Below are 24,250 nucleotides of genomic sequence, written 5' to 3' on the forward strand. Positions count from 1 at the left end.
AATTGCATTAATTTTCTCAAATTGTCTATTTTTGTTACTTGCTTTAGGAAATTTCTATAAAAAAAACTTGAATTGAAAAGATTTAAAGCTATAATGACACGAATATAGTTGACCATGCAGAATATTCTGAAGTTGGGGAAACTCAAAAAAACTTTGAAACAAACCGTAAGTTGTGCTGTATAAAATGTATAAAAATTAAATTTAAATTTGAATTTAATAGCAAGCAATGTGACCAGATTATTGGTGTCACGTTGAACGATACCGATAGCATTGCCTTAAGTTTGGTATTTTGTAGAGTTTCTCATAGACGGCAAGCACATTTTGGAATTGCTAATTTGTGCAGGTTATTGTGTTTATCCAACGATTCTCGCCGCGAAAATGTACGAACTGAAGACCCTGCTGCCGCAATTCGACATCAAGCTGCCCACCTGCATGTATCACCTCAAGAACGTTAGCCTGGCGGCGGATTCCTTGGCCAGCGGCTCCTCCACATCCGCATCCACATCCGCGTCCACATCATCATGCGTAAGTTGAATTGCCGGGCCAGTGAGAAGTTGGTCGGGTCGCAAGGACAGTGAAATTGCAACGTATGTCTACAACGCCACATCCATTCCATTCCCGCATGTGTGATCCTTGCCAGAAATTGGAGGCCAACAGGATCGACAGAACGGGGCAAAACGCAGCCACATGTGCACTTGATTTGGACTCTTTAGGCCGACAAATACAACGACTGCTAAAGGTTAAGACCACCAAACTAAAATACGAAATTCTATTTATAAACCACCGACTAACAACAAAAAAAAATGAACAACAAGCCAGTACCAGAAATATTTATAATGCATCCATGCTTCGTTTTGTGTGTTCTTGTGGCCTTGGCCAATGGAATATGGCGTTCCCTAACATATCCGCTCTCCCTGCTTTTACTTTCAGGACGATACGGCATCAGTGGCCGCCCGCCAGGAGAAGGTTCTCAAGCAGCTGGAGGACCTGAAGGCGCAGCTGGGACAAATCCGGGCGGGGCTTGGTGTTTGCGGCAAGACCTTCCAGCACACGACTGCCTTCCAGAATGGTGGATTAAAGGAGGTACGACTATCAATATATGAAAAGTTCAAGGCTAGCAGCTCAAAGGTTAAATAATAAATAATTAAATAATAATAATAATGTTTAGAAGCTTATGCAATAGGATCTAATTATGTGCAACATAGCTTTGAAAAGTCTTAGCTAAAAACAGAGTTCCATCGCCTTCAAATACCTTTATTTAATAATATTTCCAATAAATCCAAACCAGGTGCCACTGCAGGATGTCGTCATCAATGGACATCCCAACTTCATACCCTATGCCTTGTTGGCCCTGAAAAATGCCTGGCGCGATCTGTACACTATTGATGTCAAGACCTTTACGCACTCCACGATGGCCGACATTGGACCAGCAGCTCGGGAATTCGAGGCCAACTTGGCGAAGGTTCCAGTAAACCCTGCTTTGCCCAAGATTAGTGTGACGCTCATCTGGAAGAACTGTGAGTAAGAGCAAGGGCTTACCACCAAAACGACCATTTAAAAAATAGCTTCCATAAATCCCCATGATTAACATTCAAGCTAGTTTCCTAAAGTACAAATACTGATTATGCAATGCCTTCCAGGCGAACACACCGAGATGATCAGCTCGCCCACCATGTACGTGCCCATCTACGGAGAGGTTAACATCATTCGCTATCTGGGCCGTGTGGGTCCGTCCCAGTATCGCTATGAGGGCTCTCCGCTCTGCAACGAGATCGACCTCGTCCTGGACATTTGCTACCAACTGCTGCGCTGCAACACGCACAAAACGCAGGTGGCCATGGTGCGCCTGCTGGACAAGCGACTGCAGAAGCAGCAGTATTTCGGTGGAGCCCAGATGTCGGTGGCCGATATTGGTGTCTACAGCTCACTGATACGCATGCCAGCTGTTACCGAGAAGGATCTGACGCCTGCGCTAGTGGCTTGGAGAAAAAGGGCCAAGCTCGTGGTTCAAATTTAAATAATTTAATCGAGAAAGGCGAACAAATAAATTGTAGAGTTCAATGTGATGCAATGAGTGGTTTTCTGTACCCTTTCCAACAATTATTCCATCCAAATTGAAGGAACATCTTATTTTTTTCAGTAACTTTATTTGGCTTATTTATCTTTGTTGCAATTCTGTTACTGTTTGAACAATGCGCTTCATCGTTTCCATATTGCAATAGCTGGTTTTAAACTTACTTTGTCAATTTTGCACTTAAAAATTGCTTAATCGCTATGTTTCCATATTTGCTTTTATTCTTGAAATCCATTGATTGTTTAATATGTGTTTTTTTTTGCTGTTCTTTACCTTGATGCTGTGTCATTATGTTCGATAGGATGCCGCGTCGCGCGAATTGGGACATTTGTATTTCGTTTCCGCTCATAAAAATGTGTATATGTATATTTTTAAATATTAAATACCTAGTACATATGCTGTGTATATTGATAATCAGTTTCTGTTTGAGTTTCTTGTGTTATTGGTTTTATTCTTGTTTCTGTGTTGTGTGTTTCTGCTGCGTATAAACGTTTGGATTTGGAGAAGTCCCTGAACTCTTAATTGCTTGCCCACAGGCTGGGAATTGAGTTAGCCCGCATGCATATAACCTGTAGCTTATACGAATCATCTTAGTTATCAAAGTAAAATTGAGTAGATAAAATCAGCGTAGGACCATTGTTTCAACTACCCTCGTACGTATAAACTTGCTAAATAATTGTTTTCTCAGTTGTTCGGTTTAGTTTCGAAACGTGTATAATTAGAATTAATAATAGTAATAATGTTGGAGAAATTAAAAGGCGGTGGCTCGCCGCCCTGGGCAGGAGTGGGAGGAAGAGATGACGCGACTCTGGCCTGGCTGCATTATGTGGTCTCGCCCTTGCCGCTGTCATCAGCGGACTCGGCATCGTCCGCTCCGGCAGCGGCCGCCTCTCTGACCAGCCCGTTGTTCTTGCACTTGCTGCTGCCTCCATTATTTTTGCTAATCGGCGCGGTGGCACTGTCCTCATCTTCATCCTCGTCCTCATCATCGTCGTCGTCCTCATCGAAGTCATCATCAGATGGCAGATCATCCTCCGTCTCCAGATCGAAGTCATCATCGTAGAAGTTGGCATCCAGGCCAGACTCCGTTGTGGGCTTGCGCGTGGGCTTCAGGCAGTAGTCCTCCAGGGTCATCGGAACCACAATGCCCTCCCGCTTGGCCTCGGCATTGGCGGCCAGTGCCTGTTTCCGTATGATGTTTGGATACTCATTGTCCTTACCCTGAAATCAAGCAAGTCCTTATTAAAAAGCCAAGTGGCGATTGTAAATGCCTAGTATGCGGACTTCAAGCTTTGCGTTGATTACTATTATATTATTAACACTCACAATTTATATAATAACTATTAGAATGTTAGTTGAATGAGTTACATTGATTATTCGTGTGAAAAGAGAACGTACTTACAATGTAATGATGGAAATATGCACGATCGAAGAACCAAAATCAAGGCATGTAATTAAAAGTGAATTACAATGGTCAAGTTCATAAAAGAAGCATTGAAATTGGTATTCATTGAAATCGAAGTTAATGAAACTAGTAAACTAGATCTGGGCTTTAGAACGGAAGTAGTCAATCTACTTCTTCGAGTTAAAAGACTACTCCATATTCCAAAGATAAGTATTGCACTGCTTTCATTATTAAGAAGTCCGCATACTAGTCATTTACTATAGCTAGAAGAGCCAGTCTCACCTGTGAGTCCCGCCATCGGCGGTACATGACCGAGGCGTCCACGTTGGCCGGCGAGAATGTGTTCGGCTCGTTGAGCAGCGATATGACCGACAGCAGGATGGTGCGCACATTCTGCGTGGGATTCCAGCGTTCGCAGGGCAGCTCGCCGCTCTGCGGATCATCCACCGGCGGATGTAGTATGGATATGCACAGATCACCGTTCTCGTAGACATTCGGATGCCAGACCTTGGTCAGGAAGCGTATGGATGGCGGTGAGTATGGATAGTCGTGCGGGAACTTCATGTGTGCCTTGAAGTAGCCGCCCTGGTAGAGGGTGTCCGGCGGGCCGAAGATTGCCACCTCCCATTCGAACAAATTGTCGTCGTTGATCAGCTTGACGCGGAATCCCTCCACCGGCTCTTCCTGCAGCGACTTGTACTCCATGGCCAGGGCGCGAACTGCCGAGCTGCTGGGCGTGGTTGTGGGGGCGGCGGCGGACGACGAGGTCGCCAAGGATCCAGATCCCGCCATCATTGTGGAGGACGATGTCGCATGCTGCGATGTGGAGGCGGCGGTGGTCATTTGTTCAGCCACTTGCAGTTGTCGCCGTGCTCTGTTCGAGAAATAGTTTTCAAAATGCCGAGACATGTCAATATTTTGATTTAGATATGTCTAATGGTGTGTGTCAAATGGCTACTGGCAACGGCTACTAATTTCATGCCCGGGAGTGTCTATGTGCAGGGTCAATATCTTGCTGCCTGCTGATGAATTCAAGGTGAGCACGTCACAAAAGCGATGACTGTGCGGCTGCTCGAAAATACTGGGCTGGGAAAACTGCGAAATTTGGTCTAAACTCTAGTCCAGCTGTCCGGCAGAAGTGCGGGAAATCTACATCTATATTTGTCGATTTTGAAAATGGGGAAAACTATTTTTGCTCTTGACGTTACTCTTGATTTTGTTGTTGTTACTTTCACAGCAGACAACACGAAATTAAATACCGATTGCCAAGTAAAAGTTGAGTGGAAAATTGATTTCCATATAGCAAGGCTGACAGCCCGACAGTACGTACTTGTGTGGGCAATTCTTTTTGACTTCTTGTACGCGCGTTAACTGATTTTTATTATTGTTGTTTGACTTGCAACAATTTCACTTTACAAAACAAAAACCAGGGTGGCATTATTTGAACCAGGGATGGCCGCCCTGAGTCTGCCGCTGAGAAGGTGACGTTTGCGCATGTTTCTCGCCGCGCAGCAAGAAGATAGCGTGTGACGTCACAAGTCTCGGCATTCCAGCGAGTTTCAAATTTTAAAAGAAAACCTTAGCATTTGAATTTTTGTATGATTTAATATCAAGGCGTTTAAGTTATATAATGTTGTTTTTTTTTTATGGAGAGTAGATTTTATTAAAAAGTTTAGTTTTTAGTTTTCCAAATGATTTATTTAAGAAATGTAGTAGAGACTGATAAATGTAGATAAATAGCGTATTTGTATTTTTTTAAACAATTTCGAAACATCTATGAAAATTTAGTTTTAATAAACAAATTTTTCGAGTCCTGCATATCGTATGAAATAACTAATAATAACATTAAGAACACTAGTAGTTAAGTAGATTTAATTTCATTGTAATGTGTATAAACTTTGTTAAGTCAAGTTGGTAAATGTATGTATGTATGTATTTATATGTTTTTGGTAATACATAAGTGCGTTTACTTTATTAATATATATTTCTTTGACTGCATTTTGAAACTTAACGAATGCCGGAACACCCCTACTATAGCAGTACATTTGCAGTATTATGTCTTAGTATTTTCTGTTGGTATTTCAGAGCGACGCGATAAGACCTCAGGCATTCTGCAGCTACCGCTTGATGGCCACACTCCGTTTTCAATATACAGCGAAAAAAGTCGAGCGTGCGGGCGAGCGCAGCAAAATAATTAAACACTCCCCGAAATAACACAACTAAACTAGTGCTAAACTAACCGAAAGTGACGCCGAACGCCGCGTTCTCAACAAACCCAAGCGAAATGCGATAGGCGAGCGTTTAATTCAGCAAGCGAAGAGGCGCAAAAGGCATAGCAGCTCCGAGGCGTTGGCCAAAAAGAAGAAAAGCGCAAAAGAAACGGAGAAACGCAGTGTAAAAGAGAGACGCGAAGAAGAGAAGAGAAAAATGCATACAGCAGGAGTGGTGGCGATTTTTTAATCAAAGCTGGCTTTCCAAAGCTGCTCATTTTGGGCTAAAATCTGGGGCTGCGACGCGAGCGTAGGTGTCGAAAATAAAGTAAAAATAATACAAAAAAATAAATAGTGAAAATCTGAAAGATAATTTCCGCATATTGGGCAGGCGAGCAAATTAACATTCCAGTCAAGTGAACATGTTTGTGGCCAGCATAAAACCATAAAATCTGCCGAGCACATTTTCCACTGCTCGCTGAAAAACTCGCCAGCACATACATACACGCACACACACGCACGGAAAAGCATACAAGCACAGGCAGGCAGGGAGGCAGGAAAATCGCGTGAAAAATCATGTCCAGCTGGGCAGAACGCGTCCATAGGCGCGCCGCGGATTTGGGCAACGTGGTGACCTCCTGCGGCCACCCCGCCACCGCACCCGCCTATCCGTACCGCCTCGAAAAGGTCAAATTCGGTGTGCCGCTGGAGGAGGTGTGCAAGCACAACAACAACATTCCCGGGCCCCTGCTCGTCCTGATCCTCAAGCTGAACAAGGAGTCACCGAACCGCCGCGATGTATTCCGCGCCCCCGGCCACCAGGGCGCCATGAAGAAGCTCATCCACTTCCTGCAGGCCGGTCGGCTGGTCAACGTGGACAACTATTCGGTGTTCACCATCGCCAGCGTGCTCAAGAAGTTCCTGCGCAAGATCCCCAATGGGATATTCGGGCGCAGCGGCGAGATGGAGCTGTTCGCCATCAACGATCTGCAAAACGAAGCCGAGCAAACGGAGCGACTGCACAGGTGAGTGGCAAGAAGGTGGGGCCACCCAAAACACTATGGGGGTCGCGCAGTTAGCATCAGCTGAAGAAAAGGGTAAATTTCGTTATTATTTTTTTATGTTAGCATACAGAATCAAAATAAAATGTAGGGAATGTCTAATTATGAATAACGTAAATGTGAAATGGGCTCTACACTGATTCAGCAAGTACGGAATTCCATTGATAAGAACAATCAGAAATAAACCTTTTGTTTGAGAGACATATAAACAAGAATATTTTAATTCCCTAAATATTAATAGTGAATGAATAAGTTATTGTGGAATTTATTGATAAAACATGGTGCTAGCTTAGCACTGTAAATCACTTTATTTTTATTCAGATCATTTAAATGAACTAAACAAATTTTTGAGAATCAATTTTTATATTTGAGAAAATCAGAAAAGTTTTTATGCTTGGCACTGAAAACTGTCATATAGCTAGGCTCATTTCAATGTTTAAATTAAATTAAATAAAAATGAAATTAAGGAATAAATCCATCACTTCTAGGAATCCACTGCGAGTAAATAACATAGGAGTCACTATAAATTTGGCAAGGTCTTGAAAATGAATAAATTTCGATATTTTATTAGTGCTTCTGTGGAAACCATTACACTGGCCATAAATTCTAAGCGGGCATTTTAATATATTTTCACCAAACATAAGCGTTCGACAATATCATAAATTAATGGTAGACAAGTAAATGCCAGCGATTCCTTATTCAGAATGTTATTACCAATTACTTGGTACACATTAGTATTCAGATCGTGTTGGGGATTACAAGAATTTATTAACATGTTGCCTTCTTGCGAAGGGTATTTACCACTTTAGAAGTTTGTAACGCAGTTGCACATCTTTTATTTGTTTCAAATCGCTAGGATTTGCATATTTAGATTGAGCTATCTTCTTTTCAACTACTATTTTTGTGGCCTTTGCTGTGCGGCGCGCACACACCGACGTTGGCTTTTTGTTGTAGTGTAACTAGCTTGCGGTAAACTTGCTGAACCGGATCTTTAGATGTACACATATAGATATAGATGTAGATTCGGTTGTTGCAGCCCCAAGAATCTTCAGGGGGAGTTAATTCACTGGAAAGCCAGCCAGCCAGCCTCTTGTTGTTTTCGCTGCCTCTGCTCGTGTTGTTGTTGTGGTTGTTGTTAAATCGGCGTTGTTCTTGTTTTTGTTCCTCGGCACTTGTTGACACATTTGTGTGGATTTTCACCAATTTTCACTTGAGCGTTAAGCGTTCGCTTAACCCTTAGATGTGCCAGGCAATTTACATAATTTGTGCGGCAGCAGAAAAAACAAGCATCGGATATAGTAAACAGTATTACTTGCAAATATTGAACCAGCATATGGTGTTTAAATATGTGTCTCCCACTCAAGATAAATTAAATGTTAATATAATCAATACAAACAAGTTTTTTTTTTGGTACTTATGAATATTTATTTAAGGTTTGATTCAGTATTTTGTTGTATTGCAAAAAAGAGAAAAGACATATTTTTTAAATTCCGATTCAGTGTATAAAGAATTCTTTAAATTCCCACAAAGCGTTCATTGATCTGCAGATAACTAAGCAAAGTAAAACTTATAGAATTCCGACCGTGTATATGTGCATATGTAATTAATTCCGATTTTCGCTGATTCACTGTGCAGCCTTGTATGGACTTTAAGAAACTTGGAAATGGAAATGCAAACAGAAGCCGCTGAAAGGGTTAAGCTTGGATTTCTTGGCTCGCTTTTGGCTTTTGGCTAACTCTCTGCTGTTGTTTTTCCTTTTGTTGCAATCGATTTCTAACCATCTGAATTAGAGCAGAAAGCGTGGGCCAACACATCACAAAGCAGCCAGCCCACGAACGCAGGCTCAATTAAAATGTAGACGAAATACTTGGCCGCTGCAATTTGCGAGGTGTGTGTGCTATTTGGCCCGTTCTTCTTCAACACTCGGCTTACATACATATGTATGTATGTACATACATATTGCCTGCCTGTAATTAAGAAATCGAACGAACATTTATAGCCGATCGATTGCAATTGACGGGCCGAAATGATTTGTCTGTTTGGGCTTCCTCTGGCGTTTGCCTAATTTGCCAAACACTCGGTATCTGATTGAGATGGATATGGGATACGGTGGATGGATGGTGGCTGCTGGATGGGAGATGCTTCTGCGTCAGCAGATCCATTGGTTACATTAAATGCCGAACACTAAACACTGAACACTGAACACTGAACACTGAACACTGAACACTGAACACTGAACACTGTGAAATACCGATCGCTAAACGCCAAATGTGCGTGTAAACAAATAACGTCAGCAATAAAACATAAATTTAAAACTTCTACATGCGTAGAAATCGACCGCCAAATTATTTTCATTTCGCGGGAAGCGCTTTTCGGGTGGGAAAAGCGAAAGGATTGGAAAACGTAAATTTTCAGTTTGGCAACCTGTGTGTTTCTCTACAGCAGGGGTTGAGATACTAGGAGCGCGCTTAATCAAATAAAAATGTGATTTATCAGTTATAACAATGCAGTAAAAATCTACAAAATTATTAATTTTTTTTTTAAATTTATAGCATTTAAAATTAAAATCTCTTTAAATTATATTTTTACTATACTGAAAATAACTTTACCCAATATTGTTACTTTTTTTTTCATTGTCGTATTTTCTTGACCTCCGCTGTGCGTGTGTGTAAACTTTTCAAACCTGTACAATTATATACACATTTATTGTAATTGTTGTTGCTGCTGCTGCGTTGGCTACTTTTGTTTATTTACTTTTTGGGGGAAGGCGCAACAGCAGCAGCAACAGCAAAAGCAACAACAACACGAGTAGCAACAGCAATTACAACAACGGCCAGAGCTACAACAAAAACATTGGGCAATCACAATCGAATCAAATCAAACAAAATGCGCGAAAATAGCGCCTCTGCCGAAAGAAACAACAACAGCAACACCTTTAAAAATAGACACGCGTTGGAAACTTTGTATCAATTAAAACTAAACGCAAAAATAGGAAGAGAGTGCAAAAGGAGACGCGAGGAGAGAGGCAGATAGTGTTTAATTCCATCAGTTGGCACATCGTTTTTGTTTGTGTACTTTCCAGCTGCTGGCCTTTTGGCCGTTGTTGTTGTTGTTGCTGCTGCTGCTGCTGCTGTTGTTATTGCAGCGGATCGACGTCATTGTTGCACGTTTTTGCAATAGTCCAAAAATATCCACAACCGTACCTACATATGAACAAGCGTACGCTTGTGCAAATGAATTGTGTATTGTTTTTCTTGCCGTTTTGTTTTGTGTAAATTACAAACACAGCGGATGGACGAAAAGAAAAAACCAAGAAAGCAGCTGCTGCTGGAAGAGAGTGGGACTAGTGCCTTCTCTGTCTCGCTCCCACGCATCTCCCGAGTTGATTCTCTCTTTGCCGTTAGTCCTGTTATTCGCAACTTGTTGCCTGACTGAAAAAGAGCTTTCGCGAGCTTTTTCCAACGCCTGTTGCTCTTTCGTTTAACTTCTATCTGTACAGTACTCAAACTCCTCGATTTTTAAGCTCTGGAATCAGATACAATTTGACCTATATAAAGTAACGTGTGTTTAATCGCTAATTTAAGGATATATTACTATTGTAAAAACTTACAGTTAAGAAAAAAAATCAAAGCATTTCTTAAAAACCCTTGACGGCCAGTAAGAAACCACCTCGTTAGAAATTGCTTTTATTTCTAATCTAAATCTAAATTTCTTCTTCTTCCCTTTTTCAATACCAAAACACTATTTGCTAACGATTTATCGAATTCACAGTACAGGATTAAAAACAGATTGTATTATTTTTACTATACCTTTAACCTTGCAAGGATTCTTCTTTTTAGAAATCTTTCACAATCGTTCAGAATTGGTTCCTAAATCACATTTTCCGTCCGATTGGCTTCCTTCCTTTCCCTTTGTTTCAATCTTTGTGTTATTTATCCTTCTGATTCTCCTCCGTCTTAGTCTTTGGCCATACATAGTTAATAGGCTATTTACACAATTGCCTGGTGGACAATTGCTGATGGCCCAGGGAAAACTGTCTGCTGCGAATACTGATAAGTGCAGAAAAGAGCGAGCAGCCGAGGAATAAATGAAAATTTCTACCCGCTTTTGTTGGACTAGACAAACAAATGGCAAAAACTGCAGTGCAAAAACGACAAAGCCGCATTGTCCCAAATGGCATTACCAACAATAACAACAACAAACCCCCAGCCAACCAACAGCAAAAACAACAACGTTCTTGTCTATAAGTCGATAAGCCGTCATCGTCATCCGACGTCTGGAAGGGCCCCGCCCCTTCCACTCCTCCCTTCCATCGCCCACTTCCAGACGCCCGAGGTTTCGCTTCCTGATTATTATTATATATGGTTATTCACAAGCGCTGCATTGTTTCCTCCTCTTTTTATATCGGTTTTTCGGTCGGGGTTGCTTGAAACAAAAGTTCTACGGATGCAAAACTAATTCTTTACGATTTGGTTTTCTGTAAAAATCCCAACCATTTGTAAAATCAACTTTTTACCTGATCTAACCTATCCTTGGGTAGATTGTTATATATTAAGATAGTTCCGAATTTAAATCGTTTTTATGCAAGTTATGGATATTTTTGTAAATATCATTTATATCATACTTTGACTTATTAAAACCTAAACAATGTCAGTTTATTGAAAGCAAATCTTTATAATTAAGTATAATTTAATTTCGTATATCTACTATTTGTTGTAGAATTCGAAGTAGAACAGCAAATACCTCAATGGGCTTGCTAATTCTGTCTTTGTTTTATCGACTGCCACCTCAGGAGTATCCATTCGACTTTGACTTTGCATAAATAAAAACTCGAAACTGCCGCCGACGTGTATAAACAACAATGGCAAACAAAACCAATAAATGTTAAATGAAACGGGCGCAAAAAAATGTACTTATAAACAGGCGAAAAGCGTGGAAATTTACGTCAGTGGACCGGACGGCTCGGTCGGTATTTCTTTTCTTCAAGGGTTCTCTTGGGTTCGCACTTTTCCCTCAGTGAATCGCCCTGAACGTTGAACGTTGAACAACCGACCGAACATTGCAGACGCAGCCACTAAAAACATATGGCGGATATACACTGGCCAGCAGGGAATTGGTTTTATTTGAGGTCAGGGCTCTGCTCTTATCCTAAAATGCTTTGCTGCCCAGTTTATAACGAACTTTGGATAAGATTCGTTGTGTTTGTTTGTTAAATGCTTATCTTTGTTTTTCAGCAATTCTATTGACAGTAGTTGTAGAGAAAAAATGGGTGTATTGGTTTCAAGAAGCACTAGGTAGGTAGAAAGTTCTATAGAAGGCGGGGTTATAAAACATGCAGATTTCTTACCTGTAAACATATAACGATCTACAAAATATTTCTTAGTTACCTGAGCTTGTTTTTCGAAATATAAAGTCCTTGTTTTCATAAGAGCATTACCGATCATAATGAGGTACAGTGAACTTTTAATAAATAATTGTTCTGGTGAAATTCTTACATCAGAGCAGTAAATTTATTATCTGATGTTGATGATTGATCACCGAGATAGAAACAAACAATGGGATGTCGAGTGTAATCAGGGCATTGTCGCTAGCCTGGTTGGTGGGTCATAGCCGTCATCCGTCGCATATCGTTATGTTTGCACTTAGTATATGTATGTTATAAACTGCTTTTTATCATCGTGCACTTGGTGTGGTTGATGTTGGAGTATTGCCTTTCCTTGGTTCGTTATTATGACGTATTGTCTTTTGTATTCTGCCGACCAAGAGCCATAAAAAACTGGCTGCCGATGCGGTTATGTTTTCGCATCTGTTGAGCGATCATAAAGCCACTTCATTCAACTGAATGTGTACTGGAGACATTTAAAAAAACATTCGAAGTCTATTTCGTTAATTGAGAAGAAGACATTTTAGAATAGGGGAAGTCATACTTGCAAATGCAAATGCTAAACATGACACGATGTCAACTGATAAATTATATTAATGATCAGTTAAGATCTAAGTATAAACCTATTTTTTCCGTGTACTTGACTCTCCAGTTGCGAATCTTGGGCGTGGAAGTGAACAAAAGATGCAGATTGAGCTTGTCGCAATGAATATTGATGCTGATGCAAAAAGACAGAAAAAATACAGAAAAAACAGAGAAGGGAGCTCCAAGATATGAGCGATACGTACAGCATAATTATAAAACTGACCGATCCGGACTGCTTAGTAGGCAAAAAATGTTGCCGATGCGATAAGCGATCCAGAAGATACACACACACACACTCTCATACTTGTAGTTCCTTCAGATACTGGATGCTCTTTGTTCGCTCCATTGATGATGCGTAATGCCCTTAACAGACTAACATAAACTTATTCGTTTATGACCTAATGTAAATGAATCATTAGCGAGGCGACCACATCAATTGATCCACATATTGTTATTTTTATAGGCCTCTTCAGACGATTACACATTGCAGATAAAAAGAACTGACCAACATTCATGTGTGGAAATGGGATTTCATTTGTTATATCCTATAGTAGCTTAGTTTATGCTGCGAATAAATATTTAATAGCTTTAACTTCCGTTTTAAATTCAATTCAACTGGAAGAAGTTTGTGTTTACACTTTGTCAATTTAAAATTATTGACCGCCCTAATTAGCGCCTGTTTACGTATTGCTTTCTATTTGCAATTAAGATTTATTTTGTTATAGCTGAAAAGTAATTTATAACTTATGCTTTGACCTTTCTTCCGCTTGACATACAAATAGTATTGTTAAGTAGTTTTTTGCTTTCTTGTAAATCAAATTTTCGTACTTCCCCATAAATTCCTCAGCAAAGACTTTGAATAATTCCGCATTTGCAAGCTATCATTCAGTTGAATTCCATAAAGTATATTATGCACTTGTTCATTAATGTAAACCATTGAAGTACATATGTACATAAGGAAACTCAATTATCTTGTGTGTGATATTTCACTTATCACATACGCGCAGACCTCGACAGTCGGCACAATTCACTCACTCACTCACTTGACTTACTCACTGGGAGCAACTGAAACCGCGACTGCCACCGAGATGCGGATTCGAGATCTCCACTCGAAAGTGTCACAAAAGAGTTGGGTTTGGGTTTGTGGGAATATCGGGGAACTGGTTTCTCTGTAGGGCATCTTCAACTTCCGAGACTTTTCATACGTAACGCAACGAACTGAAAACAAATCGCATATATCAGCAGACACATATAATATTGTGATAAAAAAAAAACTGTTACAAAAGCAAATCAAATGCGGCGAAATACAAAAAAAATCTCCGACATTTTTCATTTTTATGAATGAAAAAAAAAAGAGAAAAAACCAGCAAAGCAAGCAGGGCAAATAAACAAAGTTAACAATAAATGAAGATGATTCATCTAAATAAAATGACGAGTTTGTCCGATTGTCAATGAACAATACGCAGAAGCTACGCCTGCCAAATGCTAAATATTTTCAATATCGGAAACTATTTAGCACTGATTCGTGGAAATATGGGTGTATGCTAATGTTTTGGCCGGTTTTTTTGTTTTATATTGCCTTTATTTGTATGGCTCTCTTTCTGTTTGGCCTATTGATTATGTAAATGAATGGCGTATAAAAACAAAAACTGATACGACGACGCATGCGCAACGCGATTATATAAGGTAATCCATAGACCCTAATGGTCCGGCGATCAATCACGAAGCAGCGAGGGTACAACAAAAAAGGTAGAAATCATCAAATGATAAAGTAAACAATAAACCACAATTACTCACACCATTGAGGTGATTTTTTTTTTTTATATTCGGAATCATAGGGCTCGGAACTACGATGATACGGCTTATCTCTCCAATATCAACAGACGTAAACACTTGTTCCGCTTTCAGTTGCTGTGGTTTCTGCGGTTGTTGTTTATGCTCTTTTTTAACAGCATTCCACGTAATTAATGCAATTAATAAACGATTTGTACGCATTCCGCTTTATGGGCGTTAACCGGCGCCAGAACGAGCAAAAAAAAAATAATAAAAAAACTAACTAATTGATAATCGTCGTTATCGGGCGACATTTGGCCAGAAGTTCGAGGTGATCACTAGCTGTTGGCCCCGTATCATTTTGTCCTCCAAGGAGTTCGGATGCTCGCCGCAAAGAAGCCGCAACATGTGTAGTTCAAATTTGTATCGATAAGATACGGTTTTCTTGCCTATCTACATTTTTTAGCTTTCGGCGGCACGTTTTTCCCAATTTTGTTTACAATGCAATGCTGGTTTGACTAGGGTTCGTTCGGCAAGGGTTTACTTGCTTTAAAGTGTTTGTTTGGCTTGGGTTGGGTCTGGTGGCATTGCCTGGGTTGTTCACATCGCCATATTGACTCGTCTGTAGTTTTCGGCAAACAAATTGGGAGATATCAATGAACTAATGAACCTCATGGGAACTTGTTGAAACCTTGACCAACCATAACCCTAGAAAGGCTTCGATGTCAGTTCTAATAGGAGTATCGTTGATAATAATGTTATAATACTTATTTACAAACATTTAAATAACAATGGATTAAAGAACTACATTTCTCGAAACCGTTTAAACTTTGTTTTTGCACCATTGGGTGGGTGTTCCCAGAAACCACTGCTCATTTGGGTCTCAGTTTTGTGCAGCATTTTGAGGTACCCACCTCTCAGTTTGCCACTTTGGATTTCTCCACTTGTGACGACAGTTCATGCGGGCTGGTTGTCTTGGCTAATTTCCTCACTTCAATTAACTGAATCTGGTGACATTTCAATATTTTCCATTTATTTCTTGAAAAACCCTATCGCTGCACTCCCTTTTCGAACCCGGAGACATTCATTCTAAATGCAACACTTATCGATCGGCCTAAGCTGTCGTTTTCACTCGTTAGTCTGTTTTTCAGTCTTTCTTCGCGGGGCAATTTACACCACATCTGAAAACGAAAATAGAGCCAGACACAGCCATCGCATTATAGTATAGTTCATTGTCAAGCGATTTTAGCCCCCACTTCGACCCCCATCCCCCCCATCGTCTCCTGAATTTATTGTTGGATCTTGAAGTTTTCACTTTTTAAGCGCCAGCTGGGGAGAGATGTTGTTTGTGTTGTGCGAGTGTTGCTTTTAAAAAGCATTAATTGATTGAGTTGAGTTTTATATATCTTTCTTTTTTCTCCATCCTAAAGCTGGCCTGGCTTGGCTTGTCTTGTGTTGGCTTTTGGTGCTGGCTTGGTCTTTCTTTCATTTATTTTATTTTTTATTTTGGTTTTGGTTAGCTACCTCTATCGAGTTGTGTAATGTGGACGCTTAGGAGGCTGCCAACCAGTTTTTCTTCTTCCCCGGCCAAAGTCACCGGGCTGCAGCTGGGCGCCCGCAGACTTGGCTCAACCATTTGTTTCGAAAAATCATTAGGCACGCCAAAATGAAAGTGTGAACAGGGGAGCTCTGAGCTGAGCTGCTCTGCTCTGACTTTCTTTGCCGGCTCCGCTTGGCCAGGCGATGATTTTGATGGGTAACAGGCGGCCAGCAAAAGCGGAGGAGCGCAGCTCACCTGAGAATGAGTCATTGCACTTCTGTAATGGCAATAAAAACAAATAGCATGAGTAACAAACAAAGAGCTGACAACGATTTATTTCGCTATGATAACAGATCTCAACAAATATTTATGAAATCTACAATCTACAATCTAGCCCACACATGTACAGAAAAAGATTGTCACGCTGTAAGACAATAAAATTACAATGCCGAATGAGAATGAATGTCAAGCAAACAAAAAAGGCGTGAGGAGATGATTGGGTTAACAAGTCATCACAAAACTCTTAGAATGGTTTGAAAATCATAAAAAGTGAAAAAAAATATAGGAAACTCTTTCTCGCAGTGCGCGCTTTCTGGTATCTCTAAGATAAATGTGCCGACATTCTTCATCTAAAGAACCTTTCTCTTTTCCCCCTTGCAGACTCTTCGGTTCGCTGCCGAAATACACACAGCATCTATTAGTTCTACTGTTCGGCACATTCCGGGTTATCGCGAGCAATGCGGCCCACGCCTCCACCGGAATGACCAGCGAGGCGCTGGGCGTTTCGGTGGCCCCCAGTTTCTTTCAATCCTGCGTCAGCGATGGCAAAACCGCCCGCATGGAGGATGTGCTCAAGTTCAAGGTGAGTTCGGTAAACTATTTTCATTCGAAAAGAAAACCTTTCTAAAGTCTGTTCTTTGATTTACAGGTCTCTACGAAGATCATGCAGAATATAATTGATAAGTTTGCCACGCACGACATCTTCGGGCGTGACAACTATGAGTACTACGCCCGCGTCACAGGACGCATTCTCAAGGTGCAGGACGAGTGGATATGCAGCTTTCAGTATCCACCACCGCCACGTGGCAAGTTGGCTCAACAAAAATACGCATGTAAGTTGGAATTTCAAAATAAGCCGTGGATATGAGTAGTGCCTTGGAATAACATTGCTATCGATGTATGTTTACTATATATTCTATATTCATGAGATAGGAATTTAAAGTAAATCAGAAAATGATGACGTTTATGAATAAGTCACTTTAATAACTTAACAAACTAATTTTGTCGATGAAATATTAAGATGTTTACGCATGCCATTAAGCGCGTCCTTAATCGATTTATTGATTGGTTAAATAACTCCAAGATCAGTCTTCTGTTGAAGCAATGAAAATTCCACACATATTCGCTGGCTAATACGTTTTTATCGCTTCAACCCACAGTGCAACATTCTTTGGAGGCGGAGAAGACATGGCTGCAGTGCCAATGCGAGCGTTGGGGCTTACGTGAGTACCTGAAATGTGTTTACCTATACGTAGATATAGCTAGAATCATACTCTATTGTGCTTTGCTTCTGGAATCTCCACCTCTATTTACTCTACACACTGTCCGATCTAACTTCTGTCTGTGTGTCTGTGTGGGAGGGGAAAATGTTATTGATACCTTATTAGCTCATCTTTGGTCATCTGGTGTCCCGAAAAGATAAGCTTCTAGCCCCACCAGCACTGCACCACCCCCATTCTATAGCTTTGTGCCGCATGCCCAGTAGTTGTTTGCACCACCCCTCTCATTCTGACGAGTCATCCAATGCATTTGTTATAACCCACTGCCGACCTGATTTAGTGGCCCAGGAGGAGTCCCGCTCGACGCCCGCCCTGCTGACCAGCTCCAGTTCCGCATTGGAGAACAGTGTCCTGTCGCTGGGCGTTTCCCCCGAGCACTCGTTCATCGAGAGCTGCGCCCGTCTCTCGGTTTCGCTGGAGGGACCTGGCATCTATGCCATGACATCGTCGCCGTTGCCGGCGAAGCGGAATGGCAATGGCAACGGCAATGCCACGGACTACGACTACGATGACTATGCCGACGATGATGAGGACAACGATGAGCTGGACGGCGTTCACGACTTTGGTGCCGAATTGGAGATCAGTAGCATAGCTCCGCCGCAGGGAAGTCGTGGCATCTATCGCCACAAGCAGCGAGCCCAGCAGCAGCCACACCACTACCAACAGCAGCAGCAGCAGGTGCCGCCTCAGCACCAGCGGGACTACGACGAGGACGACGACGATGATGAGGATGAGATGACGTTTGTGAAGCGCCGGTATCGACAGAACAAAAAGAAGCCGGCGCCGCCGAGCAGCAGCCAACATCAGAGGCGATTGCGCACTGGCACCAAGAGTCTCGATGGCGGAGGGGAGAGGCGCACGGGATCGGGAGCAGCGGGAGGATCCGGAGGAGGTGCTTCAGGCTCAGCAGTTGGCAATCCCACGCCGCCCAAGCTCAAGCAGCGAACGTGCAGCCGCTGCAATCGAGGCATTCGGCACAGCAGCTCGTGCAGCTCCAACTCCGCCGGAGCAACTGGCTCGAATAGCGGAGGAGGCGGCAACGGAGGCTCCGGAGCCGGCAACGGAGGAGGCGCCGAAGGCGGCATGACCATGGAGGAGCTGAGGGCCGTCAACCGATATGCGGAGAGCACCAAGAGCCTCTCGTATCTGCCACAGGTGAGGGACGATTTCTTGCTGGGCTCACGCATTTCCGTTTGAGAACTTGCGATCGTTGTGTAGAACGTACCATCTATTATATAGATCCTAGGTCTAACCCCGTTTGCAAATGCTCGAATTTCTTTTAAGTTTTGGTTTCTTTTTTCCAGGAATTGAAAAAGAATCAAGAACCAAGAATATATTAGTATTTAAGTTTTCTCTTTTTATTTTCTTCCATTTTCTGTTGCGAATTTTTGATTTATTGTAATTGAACCCTATTGTAATACCTTAATTTAATATCTTTTGTTTCTTGTGTTTGAATTTTGTCAATTGGAAATGTTAAACCCTCTAATCTTTCTATCACTCACTTCTACTTTGACTCTCTCTCTTAACTCGAATCACACAGCAAATTGCTCAAGTTTGTTTCATTTTGGAAATGTTTGCCTAGTTTTTTCTAATATTTTCACAATCTAACAAAACGATTTGCGCCTGCCAACGAAACTCAACAACTACTTACACAAAAACAACAATCAACAACACATTAAGACTAAAGAATTTGAAGAATCTATGCTCCCTCACACCCTTTACACCCCCAAACTGTACAAAAAAGTACAAAAAAAAAAGAAATCAACATACTTCACCAAAACTCTGTAAAAATGGACTACAACGGAGCAAAATTGATTGAATACCTTTCATTTTACATTGTATGTTTATATTTTAATTTTATTTTTCCATTTTTGCTTTTGTTCAAACTTCTCTTACAAAGAAAAACCAAGCAAAACAAAAAAAAACGTCAAAAAACGAAAACAACAAAATGTCAAACCAAAACATAAAAACATTATATAAATACATTTTCTATGCCCAAAGACCTATTTTCACTAAATAAAAAACGAGTGCTATACAATGTTGCAACAAAAGAAAACTAAACACCAAATTGCGTATTTAATAATTTAAACAAATTGGGACTGACAAATATGAATGCAATAAGAGAAGTTTATAGCAATATAAGTTATAGCAGATATAGCAGATATAAGTTCGTTCTAATGCAGTTGTAAATACTAAGGATAAAATTAGTGACAGCTGTTCAAAAGTTTTCAAAAATTCGATCTCTTGAATTCGAAATTCAATATTCTGGGCCTATTTTTATGAGATTGGCTTTTGAAAATATTTAGCTATTAGGTGGCTAAATAAGAAAAGTAATGTTTTGGAACCGTGAATTCTCTTCCTGAAAAATCTTTTATGGACAAAAAGAATTTGGAATAAGTATCCTAGCCTTTTCAAAAACTCTTGACACCACATATAAACGTAGATATCTCTAGATATAGCACACCATGTACACTTAGTTATTATTTGTGTAATGTTCTCACTCTTATCATTTGCTGTACAAAGCGAAGGTGGCATATCAGAAATAACTAGAACAATGTATAATGTATCCATAAGCTACCGGTATGATTTCCTTTGATTTTGTTGTAATCGTTTATTTGTACTATATTTTACTATAGACCCCTAAGCTAACCGAAGAATATTGTTAACTGTGCACCATTTTGATTCGTTGTCGCTTGGCTATCTGGTCTATGTAGCGTAGATGCCTGCTTTTGTCTTGCCTGTTTTGTTTGTATGTTTTGGCTGCACCTTGCATATTAGTTGGTAGTTAATTCTTAACCAACTAACATTTAGTTGCTAAGCAGAACGAGAAGACACGAGAATACGAATACGAAGAGATCATCATGCAAATACTACAAAACACGAGCCGAAAAAGAAACCCAAAATTGCATTTGTAATTAATCTTATTTTTGTCGGAATTTAAATGTTGTTACTTCCACCTCAAGATAAGCAATCAAAGCGCTTGTTGGCGGTTTTTTCACTGAATGTTACTATACCTAATTGAAATGTTCTTGTTTCGAGTATTTGGGGTATTCGTGGTAAAGTTAAGCTGGATTAAGGCTTCTCTTTCTTCATCTTTATTTTGCGGTGAATACCCTGCAATATTCTATCCATCATTTTGTATAGTCTTGCACTTTTTCCACTGCGCTGATTTTGCTGCATTTTTATATATCACATAATATTGTTAACCCATTTTCTTTTGTGAACTTTTGTTTTTGTTTTCAAAGATTTTAATTTGGCTTTTCAATTTTTGTTTCGAATTAAGTTAATCAAGCAAAAGTTACAGCTAGCTAAAACTCAAATTTCAATTGCCAAAAAAACTCTAATGCGATAATTTTGAATCCCCCCTCGTCTTTCCACCAACAACTACAACCACACGACAACAACATCAACCAACAAACAAATAAAATGCCATGTCGAAACATATCCGAAATGGGAAAATGTGTTAGGTCCATGAACGCCAAACCGCCCGCATGCGCACCCGCTCCGAGTGGTTCCTGGGTCCCCGGGACGCGGTGGTCACGTTGCAGTTGCCGGCGGACACGTGCAGCAATTGCTGTCTGGCCGCAGCCGCTGGATATTTGGGTGGCGGCAGCACCAGGGACATGCGACAGGCTCAAACGGAAGGCGAGCGGAATCAGGCGGCCTTGCTCTATCACTTTTACCGCAGGCAGCAGCAGCAGCAACAGCAGCAGCAAGAGCAACACTATGACGATATGATGGACACGGAGGATAGCTACGGACAGCAGAAGGAGCAACAGCAGCAGCAGGAGCAGCAACAGCAACGCATACATTCCAAGGGTCTACTAAGACCACCGCCGATGCAGCATCAGCATCAACAGCAGCAGCAGCAACGTCGCCTGCTGCTGGATGTCAATTCGGGTAGTTATAACGCTGGACTAACTACGCTCACCACCAACAACACTCATTTCGGCGACGATCTGGCCAACTATCTACACGAACCGCTCAGCAACACATGCTACTACTCCAGCCAGTGCTTGAACCGGCTGCCACCTGTTGTCGTTGTGCGCGAGGAGCAGCAGCTGGCGGAGGTCACCGATAGCGATGGCGATGGCGACTCCCTTGACGGCGGTGCTTTGCACACCCTGCAGGCTCACGAGTTGCAGCATCACGTGGAGCCCAGGCAGGCGGCCATGTTGCTGCTGCGACACTCGACACCGCAGCAGCAACATCGCAGCAGCATGGCCTCGTCCTTGTACCAATCCTTTGACGTGACCTCCGCCGATGTGAGCCACGGCAACGACCACAACAGGAGCGGCCACAATAATAGCAACAATAACCACCACAACAACAACTTTGCCACAGTCATTTTCAATGTTTTGGACTTTTTGTTTTGATAAGAAAAAGAAGAAAGCAGAGAACAAATACGCCAGCTGAACAATCGGAATGAAATGTCTTGTGTTTTGTAGCTACCAATTGCATCCAATCATGAATTTTGCTTATGTCCAACTAATGCTAAAACATACATACGTTTAAGATTTTCATTTATTTTCGTGTTGTTGAAGAGGAACTCAGTGTTTATCATGCCTAAGTATTAAGATATGGAATCGAAGCGTAATACGCAACTTAATTTTAATTTTCCTAACCCAGCATGATAGGCCAAGATTTCCGTGTTGCCACCGCCAGACCATCGGAATTTTGTTAAGTGTACATTTTAATTTGTATTATTTTTGATTTATCTTTCAGATAGTTTAGTTATTTATTCGTATTGTGTACTTTGCCTTCCATTTATCCATTTATGATTTTGCTTTGTAACAATAAACATTTTTATTTATTTATACTGTGTATAACCGAAATCGAAATATGTTGAAAGCTTTTTGTGTTGTTTTTTGTGTGTTTTCTACACTCGATATAATTACACTATACACACTCGATACATGTGATACATGCATAATAACGTGTGTTGTACTTGTTGTTGTTTGATTTTGCCTACTAACCCCGAGTTTTGTGTGTTTCGTCCACATTTTGTACACTAATTGTTAACGTTTTTGTGAGTTGTTGTGGTCGGAACGCCCACAGAGACGGTCAGCAGCAGCAACAACCACAGCCAACCAGAGTAGTAAGCCATATATAACACATCAAGAAAGCGCCTCAACCACAAACAACACCAACATTTACTTGCTCTACTACTCCCAGACCTCCGAATGAAACAAATGAACTCATCAGCAATATTATTTCTCCTCTTTTTTCTTTTTTTGACCCAACCCTATGTCCGAACCCGATTTTAGTTGGCAACATCCGTTTGAGTAACAGCGCCGAGTCCATTCAGTATGCAGCCCGACGACCGGTCGCCAGTCTTGGCCTCAATCCCAGCCTCGGCGGCGCCATTGCCACCATCAACACCACCAGCACCCACAATCCCACCACCAGGCGGCTGCTCATCAATGTGCCGCGCCAGTATCGATCCTCGCTGCGGCGCAACAAGGAGAAGCAGATCGGCGGCAATAGTCAGAGCAACAGTAGCAATAGCCTGGGCAGTGATCAGTTGACCGGAAATGCTGGAGCAGCTGCAGGATCGGCCGTCGGTGTTCCGGTGCTAAACAAACCCCTACTGATGGTCGGCCTACTGCCGGGTGCCGAGCAGCCGCCCTCCGTGCGGAACTCCATTGCCGAGTGCGGCATCTCGACGCCGGATGCAATGGACGTGGGCATGGAGTGCAGCACGACGCTGAGCTTCAAGCCGCCGCGGCTGTAACAAGGACAACAGCCCATTCGATCGAAGGCTAAGCACACCCAGAAAGCCTCGGCCCATAACTATGTTAAGATCTAACCATTTTTTTTAAATACGTATACATACTTTCAACTCAAACCAACCCAACACACACAAAAACGAGAGAGTGCCGAAGAAATCTATAGAGATTTTAATGGGATCACCGGCAGTTTTGCATTGTGCATTATAGTTAAATCTCTATAGATTTTGACGGCCCCTTTAAGAACCATCATACATTAGGTTATGGTAAACGATATATGTATTTAATGTGTATAGCAAGAAAAGGCTGATTTTCTTTAGTTAAACAAACAAAACAAAAAACATGGAAAACGAACGAATGAAAACAAACAAACAAACAATTTACAACTGAAACTAACTATATTATGCAACAAATTGCCAAATTTTATTCAGCATTCATTTCGTTGTGTGACTTAGGTTGATTTTACATTATGTTTTAGCCAAGAATCTCTCAAACTTGAACATTGTCAAGGTAAAAATAAACGAAATTTTCACCTGATCGCAAACCGAAACAACGATACAAAAAGCAGAAGAATTTCGAAACTCTTTAGCATCTGAACAATCCAACCAATCGATTTCGAGGCCGACTCTCTGTCTTTATAAGAACCATTATAGATTTTACTTCTAAGCTATGCAAATTGAAACTAATCAAATGAATGGAGCTCTTTAAAGGCAATCATAGATCCGAATACAGATATACATTCATTTTTGATACAGTGAAGTACAAAATCAAAACTAAACAGAAACCAATCGAAAATATCTAATACAAATTCTACATTATTCTTACAAAGATAGAAACAAGAAAACTTAGCATTTAATATGTAGATAAGCGTTTTCGAATTAAACTTGTATAACTGCGAACGGAAATCAATATGTAAATCGGATGTTATTTC

The 24,250-nt window shown here is 41.2% G+C and overlaps 3 protein-coding genes across 11 annotated transcripts; 2 read left to right on the top strand and 1 right to left on the bottom strand.

Annotated features, from left to right (window-relative positions):
• Positions 1 to 269: 269 nt before the first annotated feature.
• On the top strand, positions 270 to 2,066 carry LOC6738168 (probable aminoacyl tRNA synthase complex-interacting multifunctional protein 2). Of its 2 annotated transcripts, XM_002084945.4 has the most exons (5): positions 270 to 525; positions 641 to 739; positions 931 to 1,083; positions 1,289 to 1,517; positions 1,641 to 2,066. In XM_002084945.4, the coding sequence occupies exons 1-5, from the start codon at positions 379 to 381 to the stop codon at positions 2,015 to 2,017; spliced, it is 1,005 nt and encodes a 334-aa protein (XP_002084981.1). In that variant the 5' UTR covers positions 270 to 378; the 3' UTR covers positions 2,018 to 2,066. The 2 variants fall into 2 exon arrangements, with proteins under 2 accessions (XP_002084981.1, XP_016031999.1); XM_016171531.2 differs by lacking the exon at positions 641 to 739 and having other exon boundaries at positions 273 to 525.
• A 684-nt stretch (positions 2,067 to 2,750) lies between these two features.
• Positions 2,751 to 4,966, bottom strand: LOC6738169 (ubiquitin-conjugating enzyme E2 R2). Of its 3 annotated transcripts, XM_016169485.3 has the most exons (3): positions 4,810 to 4,966; positions 3,762 to 4,353; positions 2,751 to 3,295 (listed from the first exon to the last, which is right to left on the bottom strand). In XM_016169485.3, the coding sequence occupies exons 2-3, from the start codon at positions 4,320 to 4,322 to the stop codon at positions 2,897 to 2,899; spliced, it is 960 nt and encodes a 319-aa protein (XP_016032000.1). In that variant the 5' UTR covers positions 4,323 to 4,353; positions 4,810 to 4,966; the 3' UTR covers positions 2,751 to 2,896. The 3 variants fall into 3 exon arrangements, with proteins under 3 accessions (XP_016032000.1, XP_016032002.1, XP_016032001.2); XM_016169487.3 differs by lacking the exon at positions 4,810 to 4,966 and having other exon boundaries at positions 3,762 to 4,715; XM_016169486.3 differs by lacking the exon at positions 4,810 to 4,966 and having other exon boundaries at positions 2,751 to 3,289; positions 3,762 to 4,711.
• A 590-nt stretch (positions 4,967 to 5,556) lies between these two features.
• LOC6738170 (rho GTPase-activating protein 20) lies at positions 5,557 to 24,231 on the top strand. 6 transcript variants are annotated; one of them, XM_016171535.3, is made up of 7 exons: positions 5,557 to 6,714; positions 16,692 to 16,893; positions 16,960 to 17,143; positions 17,471 to 17,533; positions 17,871 to 18,745; positions 21,058 to 21,490; positions 22,858 to 24,231. In XM_016171535.3, the coding sequence occupies exons 1-7, from the start codon at positions 6,266 to 6,268 to the stop codon at positions 23,322 to 23,324; spliced, it is 2,673 nt and encodes an 890-aa protein (XP_016032006.1). In that variant the 5' UTR covers positions 5,557 to 6,265; the 3' UTR covers positions 23,325 to 24,231. The 6 variants fall into 6 exon arrangements, with proteins under 6 accessions (XP_016032006.1, XP_039150306.1, XP_016032005.1 ...); XM_039294372.2 differs by lacking the exon at positions 22,858 to 24,231 and having other exon boundaries at positions 21,058 to 22,426; XM_016171534.3 differs by lacking the exon at positions 21,058 to 21,490 and having other exon boundaries at positions 5,559 to 6,714; positions 22,858 to 23,015.
• Positions 24,232 to 24,250: the final 19 nt, after the last annotated feature.

This window comes from Drosophila simulans, chromosome 3L (genome assembly GCF_016746395.2).
Source record: "Drosophila simulans strain w501 chromosome 3L, Prin_Dsim_3.1, whole genome shotgun sequence".
NCBI classification, from domain to species: Eukaryota; Metazoa; Arthropoda; class Insecta; order Diptera; family Drosophilidae; genus Drosophila; species Drosophila simulans.